A 26,335-nucleotide genomic window follows, 5' to 3' on the forward strand; every position below is an offset into this window, starting at 1 on the left:
AATTGAAGAGAATATTATAGCATACCTTTTGCGTATTTTTAATGTGCAGCTACTTTCCATGATGAGCAAGAGGAAAGCATATAGATTTGTATGTTTTATCTTGCTCTTTTCACATTTGTTTAGCCTCGCTATTGTTCATGCTCAAATACGCTCTATTTAATTTTTAATTTATTTTTTTTACTGCGAGGATCACGCTACGATGAAAAAAACTTAGCTGTTGTCATTCGATAATCGTGATGAAATTCTCTTGCTGTAAGCGTATTGATTGATTGATTGATTTGTTCATTTACGTCGCACTAGAGCTGCACAATGGGCTATTGGCGACGGTCTGGAAAACATTCCTGAGGATGATCTGAAGACATGCCATCACAATTTTGATCCTCTGCAGAGGGGATGGCACCTTCGCTTCCGTAGCCCGACGACCAGCACGCGAAGTCGAGCACTTTACGGTAGAACAGTTTAATGAGGACCAATACCGCACCTGGAGCAAGTATCACTACACGTTGTTATCTGTTTTTTTTATTTATCTGTGTATTAATTAAAAAAAATTGAAAATGTGTTGCGATTAGGTTCAGTAAATTAATTTTATCTAATTTTTTTGTATTAATTTTTCTTTCGGTCTTCGAACAAATGCTTCTAGTTTTAATTTATCTGTATAATGTAAGTAAAATTCTTGTATTGTTTACAATTCTTATCATACCCGTATTATTATTATTATTATATCCAATTTATTAATGTAAATATAAATTATGTGTTATTAAATTTACTCCCTTGGAAACAAATTCATCATTAATTCCAAATTTGAAATATTGGTTTCAAGTTTAATATTGAAATATATAATTATTTAAAAAAAAAGATTTTTGTTTCAAAATATTTGAACATGAACCATCAAATGACTAAAGCCTGCATAATTTAATTAGATGTGTTGCTAATAGCTTCAAACTAAACAGTAAACAAAACTTTGGAATGTATTCATAAATTACTGTAATTAATTATTTAATGAAATTTTTGATCCATGGTAAAATAACCGCTTAAAATAACATTTGTCTTGTAATTATTTATCAACCTAAGATTGTATTGTTAGCATTTATTAAATTTATTTTGTTTAATTAAAAGATCTACATGAAATATTAGTTGCTTTCAAATACAATAACTAATTATTTTAAAATCTATGAAAAAAACTTTTAGATGTAGAAAACTAAATTAAAATAATTGGTTGGAGCAATTTTTAACGCGTCTTTAAATTTTTTTTTAAAATAATAAGAACCTGAAAACTTTTTTGAACTTTATGAGCAAAACACATTATTCATTTTTGTTTTGTACTTCAATTCAAAAACTTCTAAACTACTCAAACTTTATTATTAATCAAATCAAAATTATAATTGATTGTTCAAAACTACTTAAACTTTAAATTATTAATTAAATCTGTAATCGCAAATATTTGCTTTTCTTTTAGAAAAAAAACGTCTGCATTCGAATTATTTTCGTTGATCTTAAATCCAGTATTATAAATTTCATGGGTTTATATAAAACATATTTTATGGAATTTTAATAAAAATATCTTCTTGTAATAATCTCTGATTCAAATGTTTTGCCGTGTCTGTAATTAAGACGCGTTTAAATGAAAAAAGATAAATTTAAAAAAGCTTCTTTAGTTTTCAACAGAACTCCAAAATTGCATATTGCTTTTGTTAAAATTCGACTTATTTTATTAATTTACTGTTTTTTTTTTTAAAAAAAAAGTCTGTTCAATATTAGGTTTGTATAAATATCCTCAACTTGAGTAACCATATTGCTCTAAATATCTAATTTCTTCAACATCATATGCATGCTTTTAAAGGGCCTACAATAAACTAGTTTTACAATGATCTAAAATGTTTTTCAAATGTTAATTGTTACAATTTGTATTTATATTATGCCATTATAATTATTATAATCATCATCATTATTATTACTTTAATTAAAATATCAAACCACAAGTTCGATACGGATAGGAGAGATTCTAGTGTGAGGGTTGGTGTGTTTTGTTTCTGACACTTCCACACACTCTCAAAACACTAGTTTAAATTGGAACCATAATATTGGTGTTCTAAAGGAATAATACATTTCAAATTAACTGTAGCCATTAATAAGGTATATAACTGAATCACTATTCATTATGAATCTTAGTATCCTTTAAATTTCATAAAAAAGAAACGTTTACAGAGGGTGAAATTCTTATTAATTCTTATTATGTTTCGGTGTCACAATGGTACATCAGTTGAGTAAATACAGGAATGGTTCTTACCATTCTTATCTTTCATCCTACTCGTGAAGGTGTATCAAACTGACATAAAAAAAGAGATGATTTAATCCGACAGAGGTCACGTCACATAAATGTGATAAATATACGATTAAAGGCAAAACATCAAATTGATTAGATTGTGATCTGTAATCAAGTTAAGCTAATACAGTATCTTGACTCAACTTGACACTACAATAAGATTTCAGCAAATTTAAGTTTTATTAAGGTTCAACATGCCTTAAAATTTCTAACAGCGTACAGTGCGCAAAAACATGAACCACTCTGAATTACTTTTGATCTAATATTTGGAAGAAAAAAAAGTGAGTTTTTTTTGAAATTCGATTACTCAGGAACTATTTGACCGATTTTCCTCAAATTTTGAATTTTGCCATGTAGCATCACATTCTTTAAAATGAAGTAAAAAATTATGCACCTTACTTATCAGAACTTTTTCGACTGTTATTATATAAAATTTTGAAAAAATAATAAATATTTACTCAAAATTATATTTTGCATGGAATTATCTTTAGATAAGCAAATTTCATAATTGTTTTCAAAAATTGTTCAATTCTCTTAAAAAGTTATCGAGATATCGTGAAATATGCAAAAAGTACAATTAACATTAAGGGATTCAAACTTGAAAGCTCTCCTGGTCAAAGTAATGGCACCATATTTCACAAATTTCTCCTACCCCCTATATTTTGGGGGGTCAGAAATCCGAATACGTTGAAAAAAAGGTATGTTTATTCAAATAATGTACGTTTTTGAGTGTCATTTCGTAACTAAAAATATCATCAATACTAATTCGCACATTTGAGGTTGCATCTATGAATAATTAAGATAAATGTCCTAGAAAGTGAAGATCCCAACATTAGATAAAAAGTTATTCAAGGTGGTTCATTTTGTTTCGCATTCTATCCCATTTTCTTAGCTGATGTATATTTTTTATTGTTATTTTATTTGCTCTTCAAGTGAACTGTTCAGTTGCATGAATTATGCTTAAATACAATTTATGTTAATGGAGATTAAATATGCCCTTTAAATAATAATTTACATTTTTTAAAATTTTATTTACAGGATGTCATTTACAAAGCCAGCACAAGTGTTCTACAAAATGATATCTGTCGATAGCGATAACGATACTAAAGACATGGATTTGAATAACGTATCGATAAAGAGAGTACCTTCTATTAAAACCACCGATAACATTAATCTGCCGTCGCACAATCATCATCATTCAGATCATGAAAATAATTTTGTGTTCAATCCTCACATAAACCCAACGTTTGACTTCAGTCATTCTTCATCTGTGTCTCAGAAAATACGTACTTCAACCCCCTTGAATGCATCGTATTACTCATCCTACGAGGACACAAATCATCAGAATTTAAAAAGAAAACGCGCTAGTGACTCAACCAGTTCCAATCCATTTCCATCAGACCATGTGCAGTCGTGGCTAAATCTGTGCTCCGATAATTGGAATGGACATCACAGAAACATTCCAAAAAAGTCTCTATTTCGTTTCGGGTCATCATCACACCCCCATTATACCAAAGCATACGACGACTTTTCCTCGTGCGATGCAAGTGGAGAATACACATCTTCTAGTGCCGATGAGAGTAATGTTTTGTCCTTTTCACCCCTTGATGACAGTTCATTCTTCTCAAAGGAGGGAAGAGATTCTTTCAATACAGTTGGGTCACTTGAAACTGTTGTCCGAAACCTTTCGACATCGATTCGAACTGATTCGGATACTGTTGAGTTTGATTCGTGCGTGTCTGTGTCACATTTGGATTCGTCACTCACTTATCCAGACTCTGAAAGTAGAAACAAGAGTGTAAGTTATTTCAAAAAGACTGATTACCGTGATTCGACCGTGAGCTGTGAAGAACTGAGATTGAGTGCCCCGAAAACATCATCGGAAGGGGATTTGCGAGCATGCTACTCGAGTGGAAAAGAAAAGTAAGCATATTTATTACTATGCATGCATTATAAAATTTGAACTACTAATCGGATCGCCACGAACTAATAGGCATTCTTAAGGGTCCTCTAGAGCTCCATGTCTAATGCCAATATCTAGTTACACTGCTTTCATAAATGGTGCAAGCAAACTGGTCTAAGAAATTAAGAGAATTTGTAGACTGGGTCGATTATCTCTTGAACTACAGGACCGATATTAATGAAATTTGATCTGTACATACATTGATACAATACAAAACAAATAACCATTCTACAATTGTAATACACACGCATGATCGTGCGTAACACACGTTGGAGTCGGAAGGTATGAATCAGCGGTTGCAGGAAAAACAAAAAAAAGGGTTAATAGGAGGTATGGTGACCTCTTACAGATATACAGGCCTTGCAGCGTGATTTCATACTTGAAATAAGGCAGTTTCAATTGACCTGAATTGTCCAGTGGCCATTTCATACCTTCCAGCTCCAACGAGTGTTACGCGTGAGCATGCCTGTGTATTACAATTGTAGAATGGTTATTTGTTTTGTGTTGTATTATTGCTTATTTAAACAAAGACTATATTCGACAACGTGCCATAAACAAATTGATAGATAACTTAAAGGAATAAAGCGATAAAAGGAAATCAAAATTTTAAAAACTACGTTTTTATAGGAAAAAAAGCAGAAATAATTTATTTTTATCGCACCTAACACGAAATAGTATAATGTATTACTTTCGGAGCATGTGATATTAGGGATTTTTGTTAGTGATAAGTTGCTTATTACGAACATAGAGAGCTTCACGTTTTTCAGTTTTGGTATGAAAAAATAATTTTTTCCTTACCTGTCCACAAACGTAGTTTTAAAATTATTATTATCGTCTTTTTAGTTAGCTGTTAGTTAACTTTTTGAAGTCGTCTAAATTATGATTGGCTATTAAATGATAAAATATTTCTATTGAACCATTTAAGAGAAAATGCAACTCTTATTAGCATGAAATATTGATCCCCAGTTAAAATTTGAGCAATCTAATTAATCGGAAATTGGTCAAAATTTTGATTGATGTTAAGTTTTATTTGACGATAAAATGACAATAGTTACCAAAACATGTCCCAAATAGAGCGAGCGTAATGCTTTTTTTTTTGGCTAAAAAAGTAAATAAATTTTTTAGACGTATAAACATATAACACATTTCAGTTTTTAGCTCGAAAAGACAAAGCTAAGAAAAAAAATTATGTACGAAATATAACTAACATAAGCTTCCCAAAATCTACATAAAAGCATTACCTAAACATTGGGTTAAAAATCTACATATTTTTTAATACAAATTAAAGTTTTTACGTCCTAGATATTAAATTTCATTTCTTTTCATGTTTTAAAAATTAAAATTTGTTTTATATTTATGCCTTTAATTTAAAGTTTTTATCATTTACTCCCAAAGGCAGATGACAATCGATTTCACTTAAAAATGGTAAATTCAATGATGAGTTTTCAACGACTTGAAATTTTGAAATTTTAAACTTCAAAAAAAGTGTTTCATATTGCACCATATTGTGCACTTTTTTCGCATTTTTATTCTGTCGAAGATGCTATTTTTAAAATATCTCATCAAAAAATAATAAATCGCCCAAAACTATTGAAATTTATTTTCTAAACTGACTACAAACTCATGAGTACATATTCCACAGTTGGAAAAATTTTTCCAATTAAACGTTTTCAGTTTTTCATTTAAAAGTTGTTGCCCTTAGGTCACATAACTTTGCACGTATTATTTTTAAAACATACCGTTACACTGTTTTTACACTGCTACCTGCCTCTTCTACAGGAGTATATTTTGTAAAACTGTATTATTGTTTCTTTTTGTGTCCATATTCTTTGTCTTTAAAAACATATGTTTTCCTAAGAATACAATGGCACGTACAGACCTTCTTTCAAGCGTATTTACTTAGAGATCAATATTATCGAGCCAGCGTCAATGACCGAGGCGGTTATTTACCTTAGAACTCACAGACCATGGAAAAATACAAATGACATAAAAAAAATTTCCATAACTTAATGTTTCGCATGCAAATAAAATGTGGTATCAGACGAAATTTTTTTTAATTGGATTTGTAATAATTACTTATTATTGTAATATCCATTGTAATATAATAATATAACAGTCGAAAATTAAAATGTAATTAATGTAATTATTCTTTTGTTACGTGCTTTTTAATTTAAATTTAATTGAATATAAACTGTTCGTCACATATGTCACTTTATAACAAAAAGAAAAATTGATTATGCATTATTTTATGGTTAGCGGAACACATGAAATTCACTTTGAAATGAGATTCGCTGTATTAATATGTACAAATTTAGGGTAATAACCCCTTTAAGTATTTGAGAGCACTAGCTTGCCATTTTCGAGAAAAGAAACTTTTTTAAAACCTTAAGCAAAACTTTTCCGTTAGTTAATTTTCAATCTAGACAACGGCGCTGTGATCTAAATAGTTAAGTACATAACTTAATAGTCGATTAGACACTCGAGATTCCAGTTTCTCAGCCAGTATTTTTTCTTTTGTTATTATATAATACCTAATATTTAAGTCACAATTATTATTTAATTTTTCTCTCTGTATGAAAAAAATTGTANCTATCCTGGCCCGCTGTATTAGTATGTACAAATTTAGGGTAATAACCCTTAAGTATTTGAGTGCACTGGCTTGCCATTTTCAAGAAAAGGAACTTTATTGAAACTTTAAGCAAGACTTTTTCGTTATTTAATTTTCAATCTAGACAACGGCGCTGTGGTCTAAGTAGTTAAGTACATAACTTAATAGTCGATCAAACACTCGAGATTCCAGTTTCTCAGCCAGTATTTTTTCTTTTGTTATTATATAATACCTAATATTTAAATCACAGTTATAATTTAATTTTTCTCTCCATATGAAAAAAATTGTAGGCGGTGCCGATGATATTTTGCTGTTTAAAGTATCATTATATACTGGTTTGCTTCGATAAAACTATGTCTTTGAATTTTTAAATTATGGAGATGTATAGAAAAATGTACAGAGAGTAGGATAACATAAAAAAGTAATAACATTCGATAATTAGCTCAACAGGATTCGTACACACCTGGAATATTAATGACTGGTATTAATTTTGTTCTAAAAAGCTGAACATTTCTTAAAAAAACATCCACTATCGAAATAAAATTTCATGCCTGCCACCTTCGGATCCATGTATTTACTTAAGTAAAATATTCCGGTAGCTGCAAACACAATAGTATTAAAAGAATTATAATGTTACTACCATTTTAAATTTTTTAGAGTGCATATAAGAGAATTATCAACTGATAAATTTGGAGTAAAAAATCATTTTAAGAGCCGATCTATACACCGAAAAAAAAAATTTCAAATTCAGAGTTAAAATTTGACGTGTTGGAAAAGTCATTTTTATTCATAAACTTATAAGAGTTTTTTTTTTTTTTTTTTTTTTTTTTTATTAAAANTTTTTTTTTTTTTTTAAATTCTGCAATTGTACTAACAAGGCTAGATAAAATTTCATGCCAGTTTGTTCCAAATTAAGGTTACTAAAATTTTATTTCATGAATATAAACCTAAATATACGTATATATCTCTTCACGCAAAATTATAGTCGATGAAAAACTTTAAAAAGCCTCCGTGAGAACAAGCAAATGCTAAGCACAAAAATCATTAAAATCTACTTTATAAAACAGAATGAAATAAATAGACCCCAAAAAATTTTGTGAGTTATTTCTTTACAAACGTACTAAAGAAATAAAGATTGAGCTACCAGAAAAGGAACGTATAATCTTTAATGCTCATTTACTCAAGCGTCACTTAGCCGGTTCTTCCACTAAGCTCTAACTTATGAACTTAAATCAAACTTCAAAATTTCAACATCTTGAGTGTGTTTTTTTTTCTTTGCTCGATATATTGACTATTTATTCATTTTTGTAGAAAGAATTATTTTTTCGCTCTCGAGATCTTTATTTTAAACATAATTTTTCTTTATTATTTGTTATTTTTTTAAAGTTAATTCTAGGATTTTTATTCCATAAGAGCAAAATATGGTTCCTTGCGTAATTATATTATTCTTGTCTATGTTTAGTACAAAATTAAACTTAAGTTACTATTTTCTAATCATATTTTTGCATATGTAAGAGCCGATATTAAAATTGTGAACAAAAGCTTTAAGACTTGTTGCCAATTCAATACATTGCATCATGTGAGCAGATCATAGCATCTCCTCACGCGTTGATTGTAGCGGACGCATTTGACTGATATAAATAAAAGTTCATGCCGCCTTTGCCAGAAGTTGTTCCTTGGATTTAACCCTTGATAAGGCATTTCTTGAAAATGATTGGAAAATACCAAGAAAATGGAAGTACACGTGGTGATCAATATCAAGCAAACCCTTGTACAACCTCCAACACCCTTCTGCAGGAATACTAAACATATTCTGTCTAAAATCGGCACCAATGTTAATAGGAGTACTAATTTAAGATGTTTAACCGAAGATTTTGCTTTATTAACAACTAACATTTTCAAAATTGTATGAAAGAATAAGATATCGGAGTTGGTAACCTTATTTGTTGCAGTTTCTATCAAGTTTCGCTTTCTCATTCAGCGTCAAACTCATGTTAAATATATTAAACAGCGTTTTTTTAATTTTTTTTACACTAATATTGCATAAATTATTGATTAACTGATTCAATTTCCTTAATAAATATAACTTTATTTTTAGTCACATACAAATTTTATTAGAAATAAAAGTTAGTTTTTCTAGCTAAGAAGTTATCAAACAATTTAACTGTTTATTGTTATTTAACTGTTATGCGAAATAACAACATAAATAATTTTATAAAAATGCTAAGTATAGCTATCATATGTTTTAAAATATAATTATTTCATAAAATAAGTGATTAATTAATATCATTCTCGCGAGTAATCGATACTTTAAGTAGTTAATGTTAAGCAAGGGAAAAAGAATACCTACTGTAATTTTGATTCCGCTCAATGAAGATATCACCATATTAAGCTATATCACCATATATTGCCAATGTCACCATATTAAGCTTGCGGGAACATTTTTGTTTCATTTCGTTTCAGCCAATCAGATAAATGCTCGTATGTCGTTACATTCTAAAATCTTTTAGATTTAGGGATTCTAGTTTGATTGGTGGTCATAAACTTTTTCATATAGTTGTTGCAAGCAATTTCTTTCTAAATGCGAATAATTTTTTATGATTGTGTTATTACATTCTTATACATTATTAAAATATTTTTAGTGTGAATAGCTGCCGGTTGAAAGTGTCTCGAAAAAATAAGGGTGACTTCAAGAAACGCCTGTCGAAAAGTTTACCAGATGTTCTGAAACACCAATCGGGAAGTTCCACCGAAGATGCAAATGCCTATTTGCAAAGAGACTTAAACCAGGCACAAAAAAGTTCTTTGGCATCCCGTACTTTCTCGAGTTCGTCAGAGCTTGGAAAACGGAAGAAACGTCGCAAAAAATCATCAAGTTCTGCAAGGTAAATGGATTCAATAGTACTTACTTCCACTCACAGACTAAAATGTTAATTTGAAAAGTGTGTGCGTAAGAGCAGGGGTAATTAACAACTGCTATTTTATTACAAATGTGACTAACTACATCTGATTTTAAATTTAGTGAGTACAAACTTCTTTTGAAATGCTGCCACTATATGACTACATTTGGAAGAGTGGTTTGGCAGCAGAGAATTCCTTTTAAATTTATGTTCAAAATTTGAAGATGGAAAGAAAGAAATTATTTAAAAAATAGTTTAGAAAAACAAATTGGTTTATTAAACATGGGAAATAATTAAAAAATGTCTATTCGTGTTTATCAAAAAAGAGCACATTTATTATTTTAAAACCTTTTTATACGAGTTTTTTTCCCTTATACCTTTAATTTTCTATGTCTTTATATTCATGATTTTCTTAAGTGTTAAATAGTGTGCCTAAATATTTGTGATTTTGTTAAGTGTTTAGAGGTAATTAGAAAAAAGTATATTGGAGACATTCTCATGACTCTTTCTATGGGCTCATTGACTTTTTTTTTACTCACCTAAGATTTGCACCTATGAGATTCGAAAAAAAACAGTTGATTTTTAACCTTGTTTCTTTTCCTGGAATCGGTACAAGTTAATGATTTTTTTTTTTGTTTTTGTATAGCTCTACTCAATGTACTGTTGGTTTTTTTTTAAGAAAAGTTTGTAAATTTTTCTTCAAACTATGAAAAAAAAATTACGACTACAGTAGTTTCATTACCTGTGGCGCGTTAGTTCCAACTACTGCCTAAGACTAATGATTACTTAAACTGTTAACCGGGAAATGAATTTTTGCTCAACTCGTTTCACAATAGGGAATTTTCTTGGAGGAGGGAAACGATCATCAAGTATGGAGTGGTTGTTGGATTTTAAACTAAAATTCTTACAATACTAATAACAGAAATTAATCAGTTGGCCCAAAGCGAGCTAAAAGATTTAAAAATAGATGTATACATGAAATCTTTGATTTTTGTTTAATATCACCAATTTAATCGATTAATTCTATAAAAAAAAATACTTATTCTCTTGTTAAGAACTTCTGGAAAACGTCTATGACAATGATGATAGGGGGAAAGCGTCAAAATCAAATAAATTTTTTTTTGTTTTCATAGAATTCAATTTTTGACATACATTTGAAAACGCATTTATCCCAGGTACTTTTTGTCGTTCCGCGCTCTAGTTTTCTAATTTGCATCTTGACTAGTGTGATCGATTAACTCCATTGTTAAAAAAATATTTAAAATAACTTAATCACCTATATATTCTGAACTGCTGGAAATAATAATAATGAAAATGATTAATAGGAAAAAGCACCAAAAGTGTGTCACACGTTTTTTTTTTTACATTTTTAAATCATTATAAAGTTTTGTTTTTTGGTGCGCACGCAAAGCAGTTCAGTAAATTTTTATTTAAGGACCGTTTACCGACAAAAAAATTTTAAGAAAATAACGCTGCGTTGTCATAAAAATAAATTTTCATTTTTCGATTTCGTTTTCAAAGCAAACGAGCACTTATTATCGAAACACAATACATTCCTAAATTAGCCGGTGATTCAGTTTGGCAATAAATCATACTATCCGCGTCATTGGATAACAAAAATGGAAGTAACGGTAAACACTGAGGTTGAAGACACGTATTTACTTTTGATTTATGATTCTTCTGTACAGATAAAAAGAAATATTTTCTTTCCGCCATTGTATCTTAAAAATAACAAAATTTTTACGCTTCCTTTAAGATTAAAATGACAGAATCTTTGACAAGTTTAAAAATAGTTTTTTTTTATTATTTTCAAGCCAAAATAAACCTATGTGGCTTCTTGTTATTTTTAGAAATGTGTATATTGTTGGCTAATTAGACCTTAAAATCTGACCTTATGCTAATTAAATCGCTATTTAAATATGCGCCTGGGTAATTGGTACGGCCACTAGTATTTTCTATTCAGCGAGGCTTCTTGGGTTTATTATAATAAGCCGATATGCCTTTAGGCTAATTAGAAACTATATGAATGATTGTTCAATTAGCCTGAATTCGCTTAGGTGCTAAGTCATGATTTTTGTTTTGCCGCCAGCTCTTTAAATCGAGAAATATACTAAATCAATTTATGAGTTAATGATAGCTATTAAATAATTATAAAGTTTAATAAGAGATATATTATCTGTACAAATCAAGCTATTTAAGAAAAGACTAGAGTATATAAAGTTGTGTATATTTCACCGTTATTTTGATGTGCACCTAGCTAATTGTAAGAGTTTAATATTTTCTATAAGGCCTGTTATTTTTTACGTTTTTTACTATCAGCCCATATCCTTTAGTCTTATTAAAAACATGCAGAAAAATGAGTAATCAGCTTGATTTTTCTTAGGCGCATTTTAATGAGCCGTGTCCTCTGCCAGTGCTTTAAACTGAGATGTATGTTGAATCAACTTATAGCTTAAAAATTATTATTAAATCATAAGAAAATTAAGGAAATATCATGTTTACAAATGAGGTTATTTAATCAATGAATATTATTCTCTTAAGTATGCTAAAAGTTTATTCATATATTTAAAAAAAATTTTTATAATTGATAATTGATGATTGACTAATTGATAAAAATTGCTATCTAGGGACTTTGAAGTCCTTTCACATATTTGGAAAATGCGTACAAGTTGTTTAGAAATCAAGTTTGATATTCAATATTTTTTTAAATAAAATGAGTTGTTTCTTTTGCGAACAAGAAGTAAATAGACATTTTACAATTTTATTCTTACATGGTAGTCACATTTGTTTGTTTGTTTTCTTTACACGAAAATTTAAAATATTCCTTAATTTATATGTTTTTGACATACTTTTAAAAATAAAACATTTCGTTACATTAAAAGTTTTCATTTAATTGGTTTAAAATAAATTGATTAAATAATCAAATAATTTTTTTAATATTTCCGAGCTTTGTTTTGATGATAAAACCTCTATTATATATTCTCCGGAATTTTAAATTTTAAGGTATAACTTCATAAAAACAATTGAATTTAAAAAAAATGAGGAATTCAAAAAAAGTAAAATTAACTATAGACAATTTCTAGAATGCTTTTTGATGTTTTCGTGGCTTTCATTAATAGGTCTTCCAGGAGTGCATTGAATGACAGTGACAATGGACGTCAAAGGTCAAAAACTCTCACTAATTCCTTTACTGGATACGGAAGTAGATCAAGGCATTTTTCTCAACAATCTACATTCTTAGAAAGCTCTGAAAATAACTTTTATTCTGAGAATGATGAATCACATTCGGAGGTAAGTTTCTGCGTCTTTTTTTAATCTTTTCAGCTTATTTAAAAATTTTATTTAAAAAAAAATAGTTTTATTAATTTTTTTATAAAGTTCAAAGTTTAAATTCAATAATGTATAATCACGATTTTTATTTATTCGGTTTCGGTTTAAATAGAGCCATTTACTTCAAAATGGTTCTCTTATTTTAAGTGAAACATTTAACGTTTGATGAAAAGGAGTAGAGATGCACGGGGTCGTGAAATTTTGCATGGTTAGGGTAACTAATTTACAATACAACTGCCTTTAATTGTTCTGTTGACTTCTGTTCTGTTTCTTGGAAATTTTTCTCTTGGCTGTAGTAACAACAACATTTTAAATTCTGTTCTGTTTCTTGGAAATTTTTCTCTTGGCTGTTGTAACAACAACATTTTAAATTAAGTCTGAAAAACACCTTAAATAAATTTTCTTATGGGAACCATGCATGATAAACTCACATAAGCCACAATAATTATCGCACACTTATTTCGATAATAGTTCTTTGAATTTTAAAATTAGTAAATATGGCGAGATTGTCTACTTCTCTTTTATAATCCAGTATTAGGTTTTCTATTCATATTGCGCTTCGTAACAGTAATGTTTTCTTTGGGAAAAACATGAAATTTTGTTAAGAAATTCATCTTTAAATGTTTTAAATTAAAACTATTTATCCAGAACATTTTAAACAGAAAAGTTCAAACTTTTAATTGACCTTTATTAAATATTAAAATTACCTCACCTCGAAACTTAAAATCATCCATTTCAATAAAATCCATTTCACTTACAAGGTCTATTTATTTCCTGAAGCATTATCCTAGATCATTATGATTCATGTTGATATTAAATATTTGAAAGAACAATGCATTCCCAGAGAAGAATCCTCTTCCACCATTTATATTTTGTCCTATTTTCACTTACTTGTACCTCTGAGGTCACGATCCAGCATGTACAATATTATTTTATGACGTTCGGTAATATACTTCAAAAATGGTTCGCATTTTTAAAGCTGTTTTTTTCTCCTCTCTTTCTCTTTAAAGTCTAAATAGGGTCAGGAGCATTGTGTTCCTGTAAAGTACAGATTGCATGCGAGCGATGAAATTGCCAGTTGTCACCTGATATTGAGTCAGTCATCCGTAAATGAATCAGTAAGTTAATGGAGCTCATCGATCATTTCAATATGTTGCCAAGTCAAAATGAAAAAATATTATCCTTCTATATATCATAAAACGAAAATTGTCGTCTTGCCTTTACATGCATTCTCATTGGACAGAAAAATCACATGGTATGATATTTAGTAAACAAAGGAATTCCCGATATTTTTAGCTATCATCAGCCCAGGGTTAGTTAAAGATATAACNACTCTGTTTTGCGGATATAATCGTGTGGGCTGAAGAAAAGATTATATCTTTTTTTTCCGGTTTTTTAAATAAAATTTCATCCTTTTTTTTTCTTCTTTTTTTTAAGCTGTTGTTTGTTATTTTTTTACTTATTATTTCCCCCCCCCTTTTTTTTTCTTTCATATGTCCATAATTTTTCTTTGTTTTTATTCTTCATTTTGAACATATATACCATTCTAACGTAAAATAACCACCTAAATCCGAATATGACCCTGGTTTTTTCTCTTCACTCTTCACTTACCTTTATCTGGAGGCGGGGTATTCCCAGAAAACTATGACTGATGGGCTTAAACAAAGATCATAATAGGATTCAAGAGGTTATTTTACGCAAAAAATAGTAAAAATTGTGTCAAGGCTTGAAAGTTTTTTTTTTCCTAACAGCGCAGTGTTATTTATTTTTCTCTTAATTATTGGTATTTGTTAGGATTATTTATTTACCATCCTATATTATGTTTGATCCTATATTATGTTAATTTTCTCTGAGGTAATAACCCTCTCTTTAAACTTCTACACCACAACCAACGAGAGAACTTTCATTTATGGCAGATTTAACACTAACCTTGCTGCTCTGCGTATATACGCCGGGTGTTAAATCGGTTGCCTAGATCGAACTCAACACTGGCATTCTACCAAGGGTTTATTATGTAACATTTTATGAAAGAATTTTCATTATAATATTACTATTTCTTTACGATTTTAAATGTATAATAAATTTTATGCAGACCCGCGGTGGCTCAGGGGATAGAGCATTCATCTCCCGATAAATTTACACAGGTTCGAATCCCAGCGGTGGCTGATGGTTGATAAGAATTCTACTCCTGGCTCACAGTGCTGACGTGAAATATCCTCAGTGGTAGACCAATCAATGGTCATATACTCTTTGCTTTCGGGCTAACCATGGGAGGTTTCCCCTCGATGTAACGCGGATGAGGGTTAGCTCCATTAAAAAGTCTCCAAGAAGGCTAGTTTCTCCCAAGGCTTGATCCAGGAGTTTCCTTCTCTTCAGAGTTGGTTTCGAAATTACTAGTCTCCGGAGTTAAACCTTGTCATAAATTCAGAATTGGGTCGGCTATTCAACACCGGTTATAATTTAAAATAAATTTTATGTAAACAGTCAACACGTGTAATTACAATAAAGAGTACAAAATAACACTTGATAATTCTAACGCAATATTAAGAATTAATTTTTCGCTCTGTTTTCATTATGTTCTTTTTGTCATAGAATATTTGACAAGTTTTTGTAAAAAGCAAGTTCGTGAATTTTGTTAGCATGATAATTGAGCAAAATTATTAGGCTATTAGGTTATTCCAATAGAATCGAAAACCAAATCTGTGTAAATACAATAAAAAAAATTAGTTTTTTCTAATAGTTTAAGTAAATAATTCCTAATTTGATATGTCAATTTATTAATAGTCAGACAAAAAAATTGCAAAACAGTCATGGGGGTTGGTGAGCAAAGCGAACAGAAAGCAGAACCTTCTGGTCTCTTCAGCATTTCTTTTTATTGTAATTTTAGATAAATTATTGATAAAATTCTGAATTATACTTTCAAAGAACATTTACCATCAGTATTAGAATGCGGATACAACAAAAATAACTTTTCAAAAATTATATAATAGCACTAAGTTTTGGGTCAAAGCTTTTAAGTAGCCATTGAAATAAAGAGAATTCCTATAGTTAAAATTTAATTTTAATGGAAACTATATTTTGCTATTTTAAACGTTCAAAAAAATAAACACACTCGTTTAATATAAATTAAACGAATTCCTTAACATGTTCAGAATATTGCTGAGAGGAAAAGTTTGTTTAGAAATCTAAATATAATATCACTTAATTGCATTTCTATATTAATAATTAATATCCTAAATTACACATTCAAAGAAATTGCGATTCGAAGTAGTGTGCAGTTAAAGTAAACAACTATTTTAATACCACCCAGTTATGGGTTAGAATTTTCAAGTAATTACTCAAACATATAGTAATCTTTCTTTTACTTTTTTCAATTATCATTTATTTTCGTTTATTTTATTTGAGATATCTTTTGAAATGGAATTTATTTGCAGTTCTATGCATTTAGATATCAAAATAGTAAACATTATTTATTTTTTTATAATAAATAACGCAGTTACTTGAAAACTGAAGCAATTTTTGTTAAAAAAAAATTAATTAAAAGTAAATTAATAAATCTGCTCTATATACAAATGGTTAAAAGTGTTGGTTTGGAAGAATAATTTTTTATAAATTAAAAATATTCCTGAAATATAAATTGAAAATAATATCAAATAGAAGGAAGAAAATACAGAAATTGTATACTGCTTAAAAAAAGCAAACTTAATAATATCAATTCATGGATCAAAAAATGTGATTATATTTCAAATATAGAAAACTTTATTTTTTTGAATATGGTTTAAGGAAATTTATTTTAGTTTGCGAATTTTAAATTTCAATTTATAAAAATTTTATTAACAATTTAAAACAATATTAATTAACAATACAATTAATATAATAAATATATTAATTACAATGTATTAATTTAAATTATAATTAGTATTAATAATATTAATTAATTATAATTTTATTAACAATATATAATTATTTATATATATATATATTCATATGGGAGCGATATTTGTTTCATAGAACAACTGCTTAAAATCTAACTTTTATTAGGCTCTTTTTTTTAATTTTATAACCTTCGTTGAACAGCCGATGCAATTTTGAGTTTTTGACTACCAATGTTCAACTTTTCAGCCTTGTAATTTTAAACCCCAATCCGGAAAGCAATGGAATACTTGGATCAAGTATTTGGAGAAATTTGCCTTGTGGAGGATATTTTTATGGAACTAACCCGTATTTTCATTGCATGGAAAAAAATCTTCCACGGCAAAGAGCTTTTAACCCATGATATTCGTCTACCTCTGAGGATACTTTACGTGACCACTGTGGTCGGTGCAAACCTTGTGTTGAATTCGTATCGACACACTATGCTGGGATTCGAACGTGGATCACCACGGCTCTTTAATAAGTATAAAAGAGTCATGGCGATAAAAATCCTCACGACTTTTTTTTTTACTGAAAACAGAATACTCTTATATTATACACGCACAACTTAACCATGACCTAGCACATAGTTCCAATTTTAACAACTCTGCCTTTTTAATAGCCGTGTTGGGAATACCACTTTATTTTGAACCTAGTATGAAGACCTGGACAACGCCTGACCTGTAAACATTCTCTCCAAACTACCGCACCACAACCAACAAAAGGACTGTTTTAACGAACTCACGACCTAGTATGAAGACCTCTAGCTCACTCATACCTTACATGCACCCAAAACTCTATCAAATCTACCTTAAAACTTTTGAATTGCGATATTAAACATGGAATTTCTAGATAAGTCATAAAAACCCTTAACTCCACTCCTCAGCAGGCCTTGACTACTCCTGCTCTAGGCTAATGTGCTTGAAAAAAATTTACAAGTCTCTATAATCATCATACAAGCTCCAAATATTACTAGTTTTCATTTGATATTCCGCATAAGAACAAAGTAGGCTCTGAATTGTCATAAATCTAGATTTTTATGACAGTAAGTGTCTAAGCTTTGACATAAATTGGTTGAACAAAATCGATATTTTTCCCCCTTATGAAAATTATCTTAATCATTAAACCTAGAGGGTTTATAATATGTCAACAACTCTTCCTTGTATGTCAAATTACATGACATGTTTATCTTTTAACACAGCTACAAAATAAAAGCTAACTACTTCATTCCTTATTCAGTGATTTAAAAGTTATTCATTCACAATGATCATGTATTCTTCTATTTCAGGTTAAAATATCCCGTGGTGATGATTTAGTTCTGAAAAACTTAAGCGAAGACTTAGCTCTTGATGACAGTTGTAATGAGTGCCTTCATTCCGAAATCCCATCACCCGTGGAAAGTGACGTCATTTTGACTAATTTGGAAGAGCAAAGTACGGTATCGGATCAAGTTTGGGACAGTTATCAGGTAATGATTATTCATGTTATCTTTTAATCAGTTTAACCTTCTTTTTTTCCTTTTAATAATTAATCAGGATTTACTAATTTTAATCTTTTTGTTCGGAAATTCTTTGTGCTATATTTCAGTGTTTCATACCGTTACGTTTTATGAAATTATTTTATTAAACTCTTTATTATATAGATTTAAAAAAATATATTTCCGTATTTATTATGTTTGTTATTTATTTATTTATTTTTAACTTTTCATGCCATATAACTATTTTTACGCGTTTTTTTATTAAAATTGTTTTTTTTTTTTATCATGAATTTAAAATTATAAGATTTATCTTACGTAGATAACTATTTACGAAAGTTTTCAATGCATGTATTGTATTTTCATAGTTTTTTTTTTTAAATTTAAAAAATTAGGTATGAAGATAATATTTTAAAAATTATTAAGCGTTGAAACTTAACTGAAATTAACTAATTGCTAATAATTGAATAAATTCAAAACTTATAATTATTAAAATGCACCTTATAATAGTTTATAACTTGTTAATACTCTAAATAAACAATTTATTTTCAATTAACATTTATAGAGTATATACATAATGTTGTGTATCGATTTAAAAATCAAAATTCAAATATCAATTATTCAACATATTATACTACCAAATAAAATACAAAATAAACACACTATGAATAACATTTTGAGTATTCCTCAAAATATCTGTTTTATAACTGAAGTTCATTTTCAAGTTACACTTATCTAACAGGTATCCATTTCGGTTGTTTTCAATTTACTCAATTTATATTATTATACATATTACTCGAACGGTTATTTATTACATTGATAGAATCTGTAAAATAAGAAAAAAATAAAAACATTTGTAAAAAATTGCATTTTTACCGGACAATAAAATAGTTTATAGAGACTTATACCTGTCGCTAATCTGTAGATCTGTCCCGAAAACAATGCAATTAACTCTTACTTATCTTGATCTTCATAAACATTTTTCCCGACTATTTGTTTTTTCGATATGCTTTCTCTCTATAATCTCTGTAAAATCTGATTTTTGGCTCATTTAAGCTAGAAGAAATAGCCTATAAAGAAGTAAGGAAGTTTAACTGTACTCATTAACAATGACCTTATGGCTAGCAATGTTGATAAAAATCAATTAAGATTTATACTGAATATATACACATATATACACACATCTATTTTACACATTTAAGTACGTTGCATTGACATTTTACATGAACTGGCCTTTAAAAACATACTAAAATTACTAATTTTGCAAATGGTGAAGCAACATATTCTGTATATGATTTCTATTTAAATTTTGAAATTTCATCCGATATAATAGGACCTATTGTATAATACTTAACTATTCCATCATACTTTTTATAGGAAATGCCTTACTTAAGCGAAGGTTATTCGGAGGCTACAGTTGATGAAGAAGCTCTTCGGAAGTTGACAGAATTTGGAGATGATTATGGATCCGCCATTGGTCAACCTCTGAGATTCATCAATTCCTCAAATAACAAAACGAATAAAAACGATGCACCAAGGTCGCCTAAAAAATCATCAAAGGTATATTAGATAATTATTTTTGGTAATAATTTGACTGATTTTTTTAAATGTGCTTTGTATGAGGTTCTATTGTATTGATTAATTCAGGTGGTGAAAAAGAGGATTTAATAAAATTAACTTCAAAGTTTAAAAATAATTTGTTGTGACACTGTACTTCTTTTATCAGTTAATCTTGGTATATATTTATTAACAGTAGTTGATATTTATGGTGTTCCCTGTTGTTATTCTGACATTTGCAATTTTGTTATTTTTTGAAGCAAACAATTTAAATAATCACTGTTTGATGTTCACTCCGAATTGATGACTTTTGAAACACTGACAGATTTAAAAATCTTTAAATTAAGCAATTTTTCAGAAACGATAGTGTGTATTAAATATTTTCACAATATTTTTTAGTGTAATATTCATTTAAAAATGTTTATTGGTATATTTTTTTAAAATAATTATACATTAAAAAAAAGCTCAATATCTATTCATATTATAATATTTTGAGTGATATTTTTTAAAATTATTTTAAACAGTTATTTTATTTTTCGATTCTTCAAAAAATCATGTTTTACGAAGTAAATTTGGATATAGCTTTATAAAAGATTAATTTAAACAACATTTTTCATATCTTAAAGTAAATTTCAAATGATTATTTAAAAATATGTAAACATTTACAGGACNTTTCGATTCTTCAGAAAAATCATGTTTTGCGAAGTAAATTTGGATATAGCTTTATAAAAGATTAATTTAAACAACATTTTTCATATCTTAAAGTAAATTTCAAATGATTATTTAAAAATATGTAAACATTTACAGGACTTTTTATATCAAGTTTTGAGAAGTCTGTATAATTTCATAAATTTTTAATGAGTATGCTTAAAAAATGTCACAGTACTTCTATTTTGTTACTCACAGGTAAAAAGGTTTAACAAAAAAATATAGCATTTTGAAAGGAGAATACCTTTAGAATCTGAATAAATAATTATTATTTAACAAACTATTAACGAAAAAAAAATCCTTTGAGCAACGGAAAATATTTTAATAATATATATGGTCAGGAGGGGTAAAGTGTGTTCATGGGGTATATGGTGTATATGGGGTATATGGCCTTTTAAATTGAGCTAATTTGTTTAATATTTTTAGAGACATTTACTGGGATTGCGACAAGCGTTTTTATTTTAGTTTAAGAACGGATAAAAAAAATTAATGTTTACAAACTATCTATTTATGAACGTAGCTTATTCAGTATGCTAATTTAAGCTGTTCATGAACTTTCTTCTAATATCATTAAGAATATTAATTTTAGTTTAAAATGGTAGAAGAACATCTAAAGTACAAATATACGTAGAAATTCAAGAATAAATTTCAAAATTATTTTTATTATGAATTGTTTTCTGAGGTGTGGTAAAGTGTGTATATGGTTAGGCTTAGCTAAGTATTGTATGATGGGGATATTTTTTTTTTACTTCTGTGTCAGCTTTAGCTCCAATGCTCTAAATTTTATAATTTTATGCTTTAAAAAATAATTTACCTGTTTGATTATAGCCCTGCACAGTAATTTTAACACTAAAAACACAATTTTTTTAATAAGAGAGTAGGGGGGAAATAGATATATAACTGACATGTAGTACGATTAAAAAAATTACCAAAATAGCTTAATAGTACAACTTAGTAAGCACATTTAAAGATATAGATGAGTTTTCATGCAAGCTTCTGCCTACATGTGGCAGTTTTTTCATGGAATTTTTTTTTAAAATAGCCATATTGAATAAAAATACATGTTTGCTAGAACAAATAGTAAAAACACTTACATTAATACTACTATAAACATTTATTTTTATACTCTCATTTATAATTTAAATAAGTCAAAAACTATTACACTTTCATTGCTTTTTGATGTAATTGAGTAGAATTTAGCAAAATGAAACCGAAGTGAAACCTTATTTTGATAGCCATGAACATTGACTCTTTAATTTTAAAATTTGAAAAATAAATTATTTTTAGCAATTATTTTTTAAATGTAATCGTGATGCATTTACTGAACGCCATTTTCCTGTCTAAAACAATATTTAACTACGTTTTTTAATGAAATATATACTAATTTTGGAAGTATATCCACTTTAACCCAGAGTGGGTACATCAAAACATTTTCCTTTGAATGCATTACCGTAAGAAAATAAACAAAATTTATAATTTATGCTTTATATTTAATCTATATCAATCCATTGTGTATAAAATGCATCAAAAGTTTAGGTAAAATAAATTTAATTGTTTGATTTTTGAGCCTTCTTTTCTTTTCTTTTTAAAAAACTAAAAAAGCTTAATTTTATATACACTTTACACCACCTGATCCTATGCTGTAAAAATATTTACAAGAATATTAAAAATGTAAGTTAAATAAAAATTTAATTGCAACTATGATTAAAATAATTTGCCTTCAAAGATACATATTTGAGAATTATGATTCCACGATTAAAAACACACTAAGCTGAAAAAACAATTTACCATACACTCGTCATTCCACTATATAATTCTTACGAATGCGTCAACAGTACAATTGTGCAGAAGGAAAAGTGAACTTACTGAATAACTTTGTTTTACTGATCAGATTTTCAAATACTTGGACTCAATCTTAATGTTTTAAAAGCAAAACCTTAAATACACTTATTAATAGGCGCGAACGACATTCTAAGTAACGGAATCAGACACTAAAACGTGTTTTCTCTGAATAAGCATTTTTTTTATCCTGACTAATTCGGATTCTTTGATCCTCGTAATATGGGACCAGGGGGTAATCGCAATTTGTAAAATTCGGGCTGAATTATTTGGTCAGAAGAACGGTTGAAATTTTGGACCCCTTAATGCTAATTTTACTTTTAATGTAATTTATGATATCTCAAAAGCTTTTGAAGCAAATCGAAAATATTTTTAACCCAGATATAAAATTTGTCTTACCCAAAGATAATTTCATGCAAAACATAATTTTTAATTATCTTTTTTATTATTTTTGAAAAAAAAGTTTTTATTTTTTTTAAGTACAAATTTGTGCATCATTTTGGAAAAAATAATTTTAAATGGCAGAAAGCAAAATTTGAGCACAAACAGTCAAATAATTTCCGAGTTACCAAATTTAATCTTTAGTCGAATATATTTAATTTTTGATTTTACAAGAATTAGATTTCGTTCTAATTTAGTATTTTGCCGTTTAAAATTAAATTCTTTAAAATTATGTAAAAGTTTGCTTACCTTTTAATTCAAAATATTCAAAATTCTTTTAAATAAATAGTAAAGAAATAATAATTATCAAAAATTATTTTTTGCTTTGAATTATCTTTGTCTAAACGTATTTTATAGGTATTTCTCATTCGTTTGAATATTTTTTCAAACATGGCGAAATACACAACAAAGTAAAATTAACTATAAAGGGTCCAAACTTTCGACCGCTCTCCCGATGAAACTATTAGGGCCCTATTTTCGAGATCGCGGCTACTACTCATATTTTGAGGTCAAATATCCAAAAACTTCGAAAAAAGTTTTTTGTTAAATATAATGTTTATTTAGGTCTGATTTTGTAACGTTAAATACCATCTGCATTAATTAATTATATTTAAAATGGAATATATCTGAAAATCCGATGTTATTCAAGTTGATCGCTTTTTATTTTTCCCATCAATAATCTTAGAATAATGTTCGTCATTATTAATCTTGACAAATTAAGTAAGGAAATAAAGAATGTTCTCTCTTTTCTATAAAAAAAAGAAGAAAATTATGTAAATCGTTACAGACTGATAAAACACCTGATGATAGTATTTTTGTTAACTTTTTCAACAAAAAATCTTCATCAAAACATAAACTTTTTTTAATTACTTTGTTTTCTTCATAAATTTTTGAGATATATTTAAATTTCATAAAAGTAGTCGTCATGAATAAAATAGTCGAATTTCAGCTATTCTAATTGAAATAGCTATAATTACATGCATTGTATCTTGTATTTTCTTGGTATTTCATGTTTATAGTGAATTTTTGCTCATAAACTACAGTTTCGTTATTAATTTTAATTTTTTAAAAATGTTAAAAAAATTTAATTTATTTTCTTATCCTAACACGTTGCCATTTTTTTATAATTTCTTTGTTAGAATTATTATTGACCTTCTTTATTAAATCTTTAACGACTTAATCTTATTTACAATAAGTACTAACATTGGAAGAATAAAAAAAAAACTATTATTTTAGGAATTACTTTCTCACTAAGCTTCTTTTGTGATTTCGTTAAANAAAGAAATAAAAAATGTCCTCCTTTTTTTAAAAAAAAAAAAAAAGAAAAAGGAAATTATGAAAATCATTATTACAGACTGCTAAAATGATAAAAAATACTAAATGATAGTATTTTTCTTAACTTTTTCAACAAAAAATCTTCATCTAAACATCAATTTTTTTAATTATTTTGGGTTTTCATAAATTTTTGAGATATTTTTATATTTTACAAAACTAGTCGTCAAGAATGAAACAGTCGAATTTCAGCTATTCTGGTTGACATAGCTATAATAACATGCATTGTATCTTGAATTTTCTTGGTAATTCATGTTTATAAAGAATTTTTGCTCTTAAACTACAGTTTCGTTATTAATTTTAATTTTTTAAAAATGTTAAAAAAATTTAATTTATTTTTCTTATCCTAACACGTTGCCATTTTTTTATAATTTCTTTGTTAGAATTATTATTGACCTTCTTTATTAAATCTTTAACGACTTAATCTTATTTACAATAAGTACTAACATTGGAAGAATAAAAAAAAAACTATTATTTTAGGAATTACTTTCTCACTAAGCTTCTTTTGTGATTTCGTTAAATTTATATCAATACCAAATTGCCGTTTAAGATAATGATCTTAAAAAGTTAATTCCATAAATAAGAAGATCAAATAGTTTCGAAAATTATAAAAATACTTCTTAAAACGCACATTTTCAATTACGAAACCTTTCATATAACATTTAACATTCAACATTTTTCCTTCCTATTTACATTTCAGTCTTCCTTGATCAGCCATGGACAGAGATTATACACCTTAAGCAACGAGTCCGATTCTGATTCGGAAGATTTACATCACGTCATTGAAGAAGCTAAGAAAGCCTTGCATTTTGCACGTGCCACTCACAAGTCTGCCGATTCCCTAACGTCAGCGGAATACGTAAGTTATTATCATACAATTTCTGAATTATTTTTTCCCATCCTTTGTTTTCTCTAATCAATAGCTGCAAAAAACAATGCAAAGAAAGTCTTTTTATTGACTAATGACAATTGCGTGAAGGTATTTGACGATTAATGATCTTCCTTAACTATTGTATTACTATAAATAAAATTGTTTTTTTTACTGTAGTTAATGGTAACTTTAAATAGTTTAACCTTGATTGTAGTGCTTTTCTTTCATTTTACGGCCGTTAAATTTATATAAATTCAATTCAATTTTTTTTTTTTTTTTTTTTTTTTTTTTTTTTTTTTTTTTTTTGTGATAGAATTAACCTTGCTAGATATTATTCGAGATAATTTCTTAAATCAATGCATTTCGAGGTAAAATTCATCGATAAATTTTCCAGAAATTTCGGTAATGTGGAACATTCTTGAAAGTGTGAAAACGGCTGTTTTTTGTTCTTTGAAAATTTAATGTTTCGTTAATTTAGCAGTTTTTAAATTGATATTTTTGCTTATTGTTTATTTCTGTAATTGTTAAGCTAATTTGTTTATTTCTGTAAATTATTGATAGTTTGTTGTTTTATAATTTTAAAAAATTGTTCCTTTCTGTATTTTTTTTATTACTTTTACTTTTTGCTACTTTTTATTAATTTTATTATTTAATAAAAATATAAGTTATTAAATAATAAGTATATTTATTTATTTGTAAGTTAATAAGTTTATTTGTTAATTGCTGTATACCTTTTTCGTGCTCTTTTAAAGATGGTTAAAAAATAAATATGAAAGCAAAAACACTCCTAGTTCATTAATTTATTTTTTTAGTATATTATGCTATGAATTTAAAATAAATGTTAAAACTTTAATTTAAAGTAGTTAAAAAGAATTTAGAGAACTTTAAACTAAATTGAGTTAGAAACAAAATAAGGTTCTGCATTTTCTGTTTAAAAAAATTGGAATAAAAAGTTACCTATTGTTACTTATTTGAAATATTTCCCCTTATTGAATCAATGTTGAAAGCATTGTTAGTTATGAGAAATAGTAAATGGGGTTAACCTGAAATAATATAAGAAAAATCATGTCTTGTGTT

At 27.8% G+C, this 26,335-nt stretch overlaps 1 protein-coding gene across 2 annotated transcripts in view; it reads left to right on the forward strand.

Moving 5' to 3' along the window:
• The window catches only part of LOC107444534 (uncharacterized), a 401,614-nt gene that overhangs the window by 324,927 nt on the left and 50,352 nt on the right, over positions 1-26,335 (forward strand). For both annotated transcript variants that reach the window (XM_043043210.2, XM_071182641.1), the window contains 6 exons: positions 3,362-4,246; positions 9,537-9,779; positions 12,914-13,085; positions 18,325-18,504; positions 19,888-20,070; positions 25,088-25,246. In XM_043043210.2, coding sequence (XP_042899144.1) covers positions 3,362-4,246; positions 9,537-9,779; positions 12,914-13,085; positions 18,325-18,504; positions 19,888-20,070; positions 25,088-25,246 — 1,822 coding nt within the window. The remainder of the gene's footprint in view (positions 1-3,361; positions 4,247-9,536; positions 9,780-12,913; positions 13,086-18,324; positions 18,505-19,887; positions 20,071-25,087; positions 25,247-26,335) is intronic.

The sequence above is a fragment of the Parasteatoda tepidariorum genome, chromosome 6, assembly GCF_043381705.1.
Source record: "Parasteatoda tepidariorum isolate YZ-2023 chromosome 6, CAS_Ptep_4.0, whole genome shotgun sequence".
Taxonomy (NCBI): domain Eukaryota; kingdom Metazoa; phylum Arthropoda; class Arachnida; order Araneae; family Theridiidae; genus Parasteatoda; species Parasteatoda tepidariorum.